This window comes from Battus philenor, unplaced genomic scaffold (genome assembly GCF_028537555.1).
Source record: "Battus philenor isolate CCGP_79_NKW_IND1 unplaced genomic scaffold, ilBatPhil1.0.hap1 SCAF_19, whole genome shotgun sequence".
NCBI lineage: Eukaryota > Metazoa > Arthropoda > Insecta > Lepidoptera > Papilionidae > Battus > Battus philenor.
In genome coordinates this window covers 11,524,505-11,537,124 of record NW_027181681.1, presented here as the reverse complement: position 1 = coordinate 11,537,124, position 12,620 = coordinate 11,524,505, and the positions used below count along the sequence as shown (strand labels likewise).

Below are 12,620 nucleotides of genomic sequence, written 5' to 3'. Positions count from 1 at the left end.
CAAATGTCAATTTTAAATTACGAATATATAAATTGAAACCATCATTTTAAAATTATAAAATACAGTTGTTAGTTTTTATATGCACAGATGTAATAATTAAAAAAAAATTAAAATATTCGAGTAATTTTGATAATTATAGCACAAATTCCGAATGCATTAGATGCGTTCGCTGTACGCATCTCTGATCCGTTCGCCGACGGAAGACTGGGCTATCGGCTTCGCTGATCCACTACATCGCAATTCTACGGCCCTGATACCTTTTTCAGCGACAAAGCGTTCTAAGGCAAGATGGGAGGTATATATAACCACCAGGTCTTCTTGCAAACAGCACAGTTCGCAGTCAACCGCCAAGCCGCATTATCAATACATTCAAATTCCCTTCATATTTAATACCTACAATAATGAAGCTGGTGAGTATTCTATGCGAGCGACGTTTATTACTAATTCCATTTTTAAAATTACATTTCAATTTCATACAAATTTTTTTTTCTCTACATTAATTTATAAGTGTTCTTTTTTTAAATCGTAAAAACTTACAACTCAATATTTACTATATTTACTATTTAATATTCCAAATTCAATTTAAATTTTATATTCAATTACATACATAAAAATATTTTAACTGTCGTGTTCGTATTTCGAATTTACTAAATTATTGTCCCGATATTAATATAAAATTCGATCCAAAACCGTTATATTTGAGAATGTTTTTTATTCCTAATTTGAAATAATTTGAGAATTTTGTAATATATAACAAAGAAGGTTTATTTAAAATAAATAGGGAACAAGGGACGTCCATTTTGGATCAGGTCACGTAACGCTCCGATCGGTCTTGTTTCACTTTCATTAGTCAAAGGTCGGGTGTGATTCCATTTGCAGCTCGGGCAAAGTGTAGTGTTACTACTTGATAATAATTTTAGCTGTAATCGTATTTCAATGTTTGCCAATGTTTCGATATATAAACTTTTTTTTTAATTTTATTTTAGGGTTGTCACCTGTTCATATTATTTATACATACATTTTAATATCTTTACATCCTGTTGTAAGGTTGTTTTAGTGCCTAATTAAAACTATATATCATCATCATCATTTCGGCCGTAGAATAACCAATTTTGGACAAAGGTCTTCTTCATAGATTTTCAATAGTATCGGTGGGAAGCGACAGTTGATTGGATTCTTATTTAAAACTAGACGAATCCACTAGCTGATGGAATTTCTTTGAACTCCTAGTCAAATTACAATTCCCTAAGCCTTATGGTTCCAGAGATATTATGATGAGTCATTGTTTTATGGTAGTGGGATGTCCACCGCTGGATATAGTTCTCATCCATGAATTTCTAATAAGACATCGTCAAGACAATTGATGATTAAAATAATATCATCATCGCCATTAATTCAGCGGTTAAATGTCCACTGCCAGGCAAGGAGATCATAGGTTGGATCATAATTTAAAATAAAGCATCAGTTCCCTCAAATTTATATAAATCAAATAGAAGATAAAAATTACTATATTTTACAGTTTATTGTCGCCGCCGTCCTAGGAGTATGTTCCGCTGCTCGATTGGACAACACCTACCTCCCTCCTAGAGGAGGCGCAGGAGCAGGGTTCGGAGCAGGCGGCCCTGGTAGATTCGGAAGTGCCGGTGCTGGTGGATTCGGAGGCGCCGGGTCCGGTGGATTTGGAGGCGCTGGTTCCGCCGGATTTGGTGGTGCTGGAAGCTACAATGGTGCCGGTGGTGCCGGTGGGTTTGGTGGTGCCGGAAGCTACAGCGGTGCTGGTGGTGCCGGAAGCTACAGCGGTGCTGGTGGTGCCGGTAGCTACAGCGGATCTGGATCCTACAACGCGAGACAATCTGCCGACGCTGGTGCTCAGATCCTCCGTCTGAACAATGAAATCAATGGTGACAACTTCGCGTACGACTTCGAAACATCCAACGGTATCCGAGCTGATGCTTCTGGTGTTGCAACAAACGGTGTCCAATCCCAGGGTAGCTTCGCATACAAGGGTGATGATGGCCAGGACTACAGCATCACTTACACCGCTGATGAGAACGGCTTCCAGCCCCAAGGCGCTCACCTTCCCACACCACCACCAATCCCTGAAGCCATCTTGAAATCTCTGGAGCAGAACGCCCGTGATGAAGCTGCCGGTATCGTTGATGATGGTAAGTTTTCTACATCACTTACAAATTATTCTCCAAAAAAGTGTATACATTGCGCGTTATGTTTAAACAACTGTAACTAAGAGTTGTACAAAAAACGCAATCTAATTTAACTAACGCAAATGGGTAAAAAATCTAAATACTCTGTCCGTAGACGCTAAAAAAGCACAACACGTTCTCAGCGCAAGTCGCAACTGTACGGATAGATTAATTACGATATACTTTGTTCGGTTTTGCTCGCTTGAGTGCTTAATAATGAGAACAAGTGCAGTGAACAATCAAAATTTTACTGTCGTAAACAAATTGCTTGTGACTTTGTTTAATAAGGCACTCTGCGATCTTAATTATAGCTTAAAAGATAAGAAAATCTAATTATTCTAACATAGTAACTGATAAATAATCTTCTAATTACGTAAGATAGGCTCTGGATAGTCTTTTACAATTCAAAATCTGGTCTCTCTCTCTAGAATATAACATGTGTAACCTAAAAAAAATCAGAATTTTTATCGAAAACGAAATAATTTTTCTAAATAGTATGACGAAAAAAAATTTAAAACTAACATTATTATTAATGTAAAATTATAATTTAATATAGATATAAAGAGTACAAGATGATATCATAGAAAATATGATTCTAACTTGACTAAAATAATTTCGCATATATCTACAAAAACTAATTTATATCTTAGCTATTCACAACTCTGATGTTAAAAATATTAAAGAAAGGCAAAAACATCTGCCGATCGCGCATGATCCATTATCAAACAAAAAGTTTATTACACCTGTCAAGAGTTTGACATTAATTTGATTCAAGACGCACAATGTCTAAATTTGTTAACAGATATTCATAATTGAAATTTAATGTTGTAGTTTTTGCTTCATACTAAATCCTAATAAGCAATCTAGGATTGAATAAATATGGAATTAGTTAAAAATAAAGTCTTTCTTCGTGAAATCTTTCACGTCAATAACAACAAAATCAAAAATTGTAATAAAATCTCTGTAATAATTATGTTAAGGTTGATCTAAAAATACTTTTTGAATCGCAAAACTTAAGTCAAACAAATAAATCTCATTTCAATTTTCAATTTGAAACACCCTCAAAATGAAAGACATTTATGTGTATATTTTGTAATACAGTTTTAATTTCTTTTTAAAAAGCTGAAATAAATATAAAACTCTTTTCCAGAGTATTAAATTAGACAGGTTTAGTAAGCATAGAATTGCGTAGGATATCACAATAAATAAAGTTCAATCTCAACGTCTAAATTCTACGTACAAACATAGTTTTCTAAACGTACAGATAGTCAAATCAAATTTAAAATCACGTTTATCTAAAATATATTAGTGATAGGCATAATTAATTATCAGACGTAATTTTTGTGTTCCATATATTCACTGCGAGGTTGCAAAGTCGTTATAGGGAGAAAGGCCAGTGATCGGGACTTTCGTGTAGCAGATTTAGGAAAATCTTCTTGCAATGCACTGTCATTCATCTTTATCAGCCAGCCTTCTTTTCCTAACTAAATCAAAATGATCCTATTTTAGCAATCTCAGAGATGTGTTATTCGCTCTTGACAGGTTTAAATCCTTCAATAGGTTAAAGAAAGATTTCGTAATAATTGCACTATGAATTTATTTCTGTTCTTTAAGTATATTTGTTTCTCTGGCAACATTAAATGTTTTTAATACTGCACACTTCAATGCTGTCATAGATAAGAGTTAGCACGGTTGAGAAGACGTCATTGCTATATCTATAGAGATTATGTATTCTTTCTGATCTCACATTAAATTGTGCGAAACTTTTACCTTCACTGGACATCAACGTGAATTTATTGAAAGGTATTTCGTTGATCGCACGCAATATTATTCAAGATTACTCAAGAATTTTCAAAAATAATACCAACCATTATTCCGAGTAATGGTAAAGATGAAGTAACTAAATCAGTTACGTCATAAGGCTCCGTGATCGAATAGGATGCCGCGGCGATGAGCGCCACGCGGAGAGAAGGCATAGGTCAACGGATTAATCGTTCCAAGCTGCTGATTTATAGGTAGCTTGGCTGTCTAAAGTCGTCTAGATTCGATTACATGCCTAATAGCTTCGTTAAATTCATCTTACTTTTATACATTGCACGTATATATCGAATACTATCTTTGTTATATATATACAACCTATAATATTTTAGACTTTTCTAGAAAATTAGGGAAAAAACAAAGATGTTTTATATGGCTGTCTTAGACTAAAATTAATACAGTCAATATATTCTAAGAGTACCAACTATATGAGCTCTTGGCTTTGTATTGCAATACAGCTTAACCCTTACTAGAATATTGATTCTCGTTAAAAAAAAAACCCAGCAAACTGTATTATGTTTTCTATGTCGTACTGCCCGCGATCGTAATTAAATGGCAGAGTTAAAAATAAATTAATGATGAAAATTATCGCCAATTAACCAAAGTTTAATAGTTGGCAACATTGATCTGTTCAATAGAAAATTAAATGGTATGATATTTAGAATGTTTACTATAACTTGTCATATTAAAAGTTGATTCGAAAAAAAAATGTCAATCCATCGTGTTTTTTTTAGATCAAAAATTTTATTAAGTATTGCAATTATATATTAAATACAAGTTTTAACTTTCATTTTGTAATTCAAAATGAATTATGAAATTTTAAATCGATTATTACCAGGAAAAGTTGAATCCATGACTCAAGATGCGGGATACATCGATATAACGTCCTCTTAAAAAGGTCGATCATCAATCGTTAAAGTGAACGTCTGTGAGAGAATTTGTTCTTAGTTATCTAGGTCTTCTCGTCTGTTTGTCCCTTTAAAGGATCTCATTTTGGTATTGTTTCAATTTGCACTTTATGCGCATATTGTTAAAGCTCAGTTTGACTTATTTAATCGTTTTGTGTTCGTTTTTTAAATTTATTTGAAACGTATATACGTTTATCTTTTTTTTATTTAATGAACTACCTATTTCATATGAATGTCAAAGTGTAAGCGTTTACCTCAAGTAATGAGACCCTTCTCTGCTTCAAGTTCAAGAATAAAAGCATCTTCTCTTATTAAATAATAAAGATCTTCAGTTAGATAAGTAGAGAGGTATCTAAGGTATATGTATTTATAAATGTCAAGGAAAAAAAAGCAAAAATAGAAATGCAAGTCAATGTGCATAATGGATGCAATATCAAGTGCCAATGTTTCATAACATCGTCGAGTATTTCCATCATTGTAATGATTCGGTTCAATCTCGGGTGTCAAACTCATTTCCACTTCGCGTTTGGGAACGCTCTGTGTGAAATCTAGAACAAAAGGTGGACCATTATGGATTGCGAGGTTGTAACTCATTTAGAAAATTTCGCAGTGATATGAAACGGGTCATTTGTTGCAACTAGGCTTTGGAAAAAAAACCTCATAATTTTGCGTCGTTTCAATTTTACGCATCCAATATTGTTTACGTTTATTAATCTCGTACGTTTTTAAATAACATTTATGACGTTTATGAAATATCATTAACAATTGAGATTAACATTCAATGATTAATGATAATATAAATTAAATACCGATATCATTACAACAAATACATTTAATAGTTACAATTCATACTAGAGTACATGTAACTAACTTACATGGTAATGTGATTTACTCAATAATTCGTAGAAACGAGATGTTTCACAGGCGTTGTTATTATAGGCTAATGAATCGATCTAATCTACGCAGTAAATTAACGGTTGCCCAAGCATTGTTTTACAGCGTGTGCTTTTAAGCTCATCTTAGGTAATTCCCATAGTGCCAAATGCGCAATGTACTGACTCATCACTATATCTCTGGAGTCGTAAAGTTTAAAGACTTGAAATTTAGTTAAAACATTAATTTTTGTTGAATAGAGCTCAGCTAAGAAGAGGTCTTAAGAAACTACGTGTGAAAGTCCATTCGAAAACCAGATATTAGTCGAGCTTTCATTTAGCTCAAGCTTTTAAAATTAAAATGATTTTCAAAATGATTATTAGTATTATATTTATTTTATAAATCATATTTTAGGACTTCTGTACAATATAGTACAAATTGTTCGTAAAACCTTTTTTATTGTTCGATAAAATTTTATTAAAATGGATATACAAATCGCATCGTATACCATATGCCATAAGGCACTAACACAAATAATTCTCAAAAAAAAAACGATGAATTCAAAGGTCATTATGTACTAAATAAGAATACCGCAACAAATAGATCGGTTTTGCGATCGCGACCTCGACGTGCTTTCGGACGAACCTGTGATGTGTGGCTATGAAATCAGCGTTTTACTCATAACGAATATCTCATTTTAATTTATTATTTCACTTCGTATATCTCACTTTGAAATATGTTAGTAATTATTTTTAATATGATAAAAATACTTCACAATAACATCAATAAATGAGAAATATCGTATTTAGTCCTATTTGATGGCATAAAATACCGGATAGAGTAGTTAAGGCAAAAAAATTTAATATTAAGGTCGTCTATCTACTAGTGGGTCGGTATCTTTTGTTACAAATTCCTAATCTATTTACTACAGAACCTTAAGTTTTTGCCGCCGTCATTGACTCACTTCTGATTCGAACTCATAGAGAAATCGTGGACATAGCCAAAAGGGTAATGGTGACCTATTGCTCAGTAGTTTAGTAAGGCAGACTTTTAAAAAAAAAATAGTGCTTCTCGAAATTACAAAACTGAGAATCAACAACTTTCTAAGTTGTGGCTTTCACATACAAGCGCTGTGATACGAAGGGTTTTTATGGTATTAAAAAAAAAAACCCTATTACCAAGAGACAGATGTACTATTGTAGATCGATATATCACATCTCTATATATCATATTAGTCAAATAATTTACTAATCTTAAAAGAATAATCTAGGTTATATACTAAAAATATTTAATGAGTGATGCAATAAAATGTTTACTCGCTTACTTCATGGCCCTACTGCGGAACATGTACAGTGAACCCAGAAACATGCGCGAGAAGGTAGTCGCTGTTATGGTCATGTTGCAATTGCAATGTTCATAAGTTTTGCTTTTTCGATAGCTTGAACGAAAGATGATCGTATTTGGACATTTTTGTGACGGTTGATGTAATTTTATATTAACTGCGATGTTTCGCAATCATTTGAAGCTTTTTTTTTAAATCTGATTACGATATAAAATACGTTAGAAAGTTAGTTACAAGAACATTTACTATTTTTAAATAAATTCGATATAATTGGATTGTACAAGAATATTCGATAGAACAAAAAAGCTTCGGTTACACCAAGCTTCCCTGCCGTGGGATTTTCAACTTGACACTTCCATAGAGTACCTCTCTGAGTGACCTAAGTTCTTGGTGACTTTCTTATACGAACTATCTTTTACAACTTAGTTATAATAGATTTAGAAAAAGCGCCATTTGCGTAATGTAATCTTTATGAAACAAATAACAAATAAATTGATACATTTTTTTTTTTTTTTTTTTTTTATTTTAATGACCCCCGCTATTGGGGGTCTCTCGTACCCCTATCTTTTTGTGGGACAGGGTCTTTTGTTACAGTAATTTTTTCACATATATTTTTTTTTATTTTCATACTCATCAGTCTTTCATCACATATTCTTTTAGTCTGTCTTTCATGCTATATTTCTTTCTTTTGTGCCCTTCTATACTACTCTTCTTTCATCCCTTTTTTTATTTTGTATATCTTATTTTCTAGGTATCACATATTTGCGCATTTATTATTTATTTTATAACAGTCTTTTATCTTATACCTAGGTTTTATTTATTTCTATAATCTTTTTAACTATTGTTTTACAATAATATACAAAATCCTGCCTAGTAGCTTTATCGCCTATCAGGGAGGGTATCGTGTCTTCTTTGACCTGAACACCAGACCGGCACTCGAAGTCGAGCCGGAGTCCCCCGAATGCGGGACACCGGGCCACAAGGTGGATCACGGTCTGGCCCACGCCCGGTTCACAGAAGCACGAGGGGTCCTCCTTGAGCTTGAACCTATGAAGGTACTCAGAGAACCCCCCGTGCCCCGTGAAGAGCTGGGCCGAGACCGCGTCCACCTCGATGCTGCGGAGCACGCGGTAGGCTGAGACGGCGTCCGGGAAAAACATCCTCGTTACCGAAGCCGTCGTTCCTTCCACATACCTCCTGTTCCATTCGTCGAGCGACTCCAGTCTCAGTTGCCGCTTGACGAATGAAACAGGGCATCTCTCGTACTCTGGTCGTCTTTTACTCTTCAGGGCCGCTTCCTTGGCCAGCTGGTCCGCCCTCTCGTTCCCCTCCATCCCCGCGTGCGCTTTCACCCAGAACAACCTTACATCCTTCCCTTTCTCTCTCGCTTTCATTACATTCTCCTTCACTCTTAACGCTAAGGGATGGAGGGTGTCCGATCTTGCGACAGTTTCGAGAGCGGACCGCGAGTCGCTCAGTACGGCGCAGACTTGCGCCGACTCGCCGGCCGCGTACCCTGTTGCCTCAGCTAGAGCCAGCAGCTCTGCCTGGTATACGGTGCAGAAGTTGCCCAACTTGAGTTTCTTTGTGTATGACTCTACGGCGCCCCGCTTGACGCAGAACGCCGCACCCACCTTATCCTCTATGCGGCTGCCGTCGGTATAAATTACCAGATCGGCAGCCGCGGTGGCAAGTCGGACTTCCTCCGCACTTTCCCCCAGACAGGAGAACTCCACACCAACTTGACCAGACGGGTGCGGTAGTCTCAAAATTGATACATTACACAGTGCATTAACATAACAGTGGACATATAAAATAGACATTAACAGAGGTAGCATAAAAAACGCATACTTTGGGACAGGCTATACATAATACATAGCGCGAGGTACTGTCTGGAACAATAAAAAATTCTTATGGAGGTACCGGAGTACCTTACATTGCGCAGAGGGCTACCACAGTGTAGTTTTAGTAATTAGAAGTCCCACATTACTCTGTCCTCTTTTGAAAGGCAGAGTATTTTGAGCATATAGAAGATTTCCCTGCCCATACTAAGAATTTACTTATCTTATGGGCACAAGGTGTAATCCATTGTATACCATCATAAAAAACAATAATTCACAATCTATAATAAAAATTTAAATAGAAAAGATGTAGCAAAGGAATATGTGAGTTGCATTTCTTTTTTTGTATACGGAAGTTTGGGAACCATTGATCTAGGCGATCTGCTGCAAAAGAGATTTATCCGTATATTTTTAGTATAATAGAATCTAACAAACTGTTGAAATACATATTAGTAATTCTGAATCTGTATATATGTTCACGAATACATTATTTTTTTACAGGATCATACCGCGGTGAAGGTGCTAGCGCAGGAGCTGGTGGTTACTCCGGACCCTCTAACCAATACGGCGCTCCCTCTGGTGGATTCGGTTCCGGTTCCAGAGGTTCAGGTTTCGGTTCCGGCGGTGCCGGCGCTGGAGGAGCTGGTTTCGGAGCTGGCGGTTCTGGTTTCGGAGGTAGCGGTTCTGGTTTTGGTGCTGGAGGCTCTGGTTTTGGAGCAAGGGGCAACGGCTTCGGTGCTGGTGCCCCTTCACGTCAGTACCTTGCGCCTAACTCTGGCCCAAGGGGCTCCGGTAACGGAAACTTCAACGCTCAAACCGGATACCGTTATTAAAAGGATAGTAATGATGACGAGGGCTAGTGAATGGTCGGATATGCGCTTTTTTTAGATTATCACTTAGTTCTAATATTACTTCTCTTACGTTCTTCACTTGAAACCACCGACGAGAACGAAATAAGAGTTGCATTCGTGATCATTTCGTGTAACGTTGAACTGGTTGCTTAATTCATGTGCCTTCTACGTTCACTTCTTCATTTACGTGGTAATTTATTCTCTCTTTCGCATCTTCTTTTTCGTTCTCCACTTATTAAGCCCTCTATCATTATACGTATCAACGGCGACGATGCAAGCTGTGGAACCGTTAATGTGATTATCGTAATACTCAATTGTCTATTTACAAATAGAAATTCTTCTTCGATGTCGTATTCTTATTTGATCTCAAAATCATTCTTCCCCTTATATCGATATAATTTCCGTTACATTTCTATTGTTTAAAACTTTAGTTCTTACGTGAAGTTGTAAATGGACAGTACTAGATATAAGTTTAAAAAAATGTATAAAAAATATTTTTGTACGACGCTCTAGACCTAAGTTCTGTAAATATGAATGTAATAAAGAGAATTTAGCAAATTATAATTTTCTTTTTCTTTCGATGCCCTGAAATTTATACAGATTAATATCATCATACTTGATACATATTTATACGATGCCTTTAGAAGGTAATCGGCAATGTAATAGTAAAAATTTAGAGGAATAAATCACAACAAACTTGTGAAAACTAATCAAAGGATTACTGTATCTATTCATTTCCTTTTTTAAAGCTACACGTATTTCAGGATACCGAATATCACACTATTTAAACTGATCACTCTAAAATAAGTAACAGTATTTTTTTTTTCTAAAGAAATACGTTAAGCCAATGACTTTTAGAAGTACGAAGTTCACACAGACAGGTAGTAAACAATAATTTATCAATTTAATACCTTTTAAAACGCCTTTTCATACTGTTATTATTACATTTATTTTCTGAAATATTTTTTTTGTAAAAGATATACCATATATTAATTACCAACAAATTACACTTATATCCAAACAACGCGTACATTAAAAAAATTGCATATGAACGTTTCTTTTGTGTTTTACCAGAGGGCGCACTTATCTGGTTTTACCATTACAGCTTTTAAATCTACTGCCAAACAATACCAAATACTTAACGTTGCTATGTTTGATTTAAAGGTTTATATGTATATAAGACCATGAAATAATAAAATTTAATTTTCATTCGAAACTTTAGTTTTCTAAAGTAAATGTAGAATAAATTCGTAGTCTTGTTTTTTAAAAGATCTGACACTTACAAAATAATAATTTCAATTAAACAACAGTCAAAAGAGGTAGCTTACTTCATTTTTATATGGCGACAATATATACGACCAATTCCATTAGTATCTCAACAACGGTTGTAACATCAACATTATCATCATTCATCATCAGCCGTATGACCCCCACTGCTGGTTATAGGCCACCCCTATAGATTTCCGATAAGAGAGATTTGAAGAGGTCTGCATGCAATGTCATTCGAAGAGTTTGACGAGGTCGTCTGTCTTCCTTGTATGTGGATATCCTACGCTGTGCTTCCTGACCAGAAGTCTCCATTCCAGTACCTTAAGGCTCTTTTTTTGGTGCCGGGGGGCAATATTCTGGATGGACATGATACCCTGCACTCTTGGAGAAGAATAGGAGTTTCCTACACAATAAAACTCCCTCGGTGGTCGGCTTCGGTACCTTTGGACGGCCGCCGGATCTACTAAGGAACTTGCAGCTACTTCTCAGTACTATGCCAACATGATCCAGGAGGAAGCTGTACCTCAGCTAGCCTGTACCTTGTTCCTTGTTGTACCGCAGCAACCCTAGACCACTTCGCGTTGTTCCTCTTCTCGAGTTCTCATTAAATGGTCGATGAAGGCTCCCACCCTAAACCCAATGCCTCGACAGGCTGGGAATAGCTTAGCCCTATTCTAGTAAATCGGTAGTATATTAAGGCTCTTGCGGACGCCTATTTTGTGAGTAATGTAGCCTACTCACTACCAGCTCAATATGCTAATTTGATGAACGAACTCGATTATTTCCGTGCTTTTAAAGATCATCTCATTCCTGATTCAATTCCGTAGATAAATAACCGTAAAAACCTCTTCACTTTATTAAGATGATTCCGAGTTACATGTATAGTTTTATTTAGTTCTGTATTTAAAGTTATTACCAGAGTTATTTCTAGTTACTCACTATGCTAATTACTGGATAGCCTTATCGTATCCACAGTAACATCAAGCCTACCATACATCGACACAACTTAAGTTCTTCTAGCTGCAATTTGACTATCATGTGAGCAAATGTGTAATTTAAAAATTTGATATTAAAACAATTATCTATTTATACTTGTTACTACTAGATGGCGTGGAAAATATATTTTGAAAATATTATTGAAGTTGGTCTATATGCTGCATGTAGATGTCTCTGTATGTTCAAGAATTATTAAATGAATCTTAACGCAAAACAATTGAAAGGCTCTCTATTTGGCATATTTTTATGTTGTCGCTCAGATATTTGCATCATTTTTATGGGTAAAGGAAATGGAAGAATTTGGAGAAATAAAGACAAACTATATTTTTTTTACAATATACAATAATATTGTTTAATTTAATTAATAGTACATATCTTCAGTTGTCAAACATTTAACGTTAATGAAGAAAATAATTAGGATTTTTACCTTTGTTAACTCATATTGTTACCAAATTCTTTTGGTGTACAAAAAACAAGAGTTATTTTTTAAATAAACATTCTCTATGCAAGAAGGCAATCAA

General features: G+C 35.3%; 1 protein-coding gene across 1 annotated transcript; it reads left to right on the top strand.

The window, feature by feature from the left end:
- Nucleotides 1–343: 343 nt before the first annotated feature.
- Nucleotides 344–10,343, top strand: LOC137921341 (pupal cuticle protein 36-like). The gene is made up of 3 exons (XM_068764048.1): nt 344–410; nt 1,520–2,165; nt 9,485–10,343. The coding sequence occupies exons 1-3, from the start codon at nt 402–404 to the stop codon at nt 9,814–9,816; spliced, it is 987 nt and encodes a 328-aa protein (XP_068620149.1). The 5' UTR covers nt 344–401; the 3' UTR covers nt 9,817–10,343.
- Nucleotides 10,344–12,620: the final 2,277 nt, after the last annotated feature.

What these genes read in the sequence shown, in the direction of transcription:
- LOC137921341 (XM_068764048.1), top strand. An exon ending in TGCCGGTATCGTTGATGATG is followed by an intron (nt 2,166 to 9,484) that starts GTAAGTTTTCTA and finishes ATTTTTTTACAG; the next exon opens with GATCATACCGCGGTGAAGGT.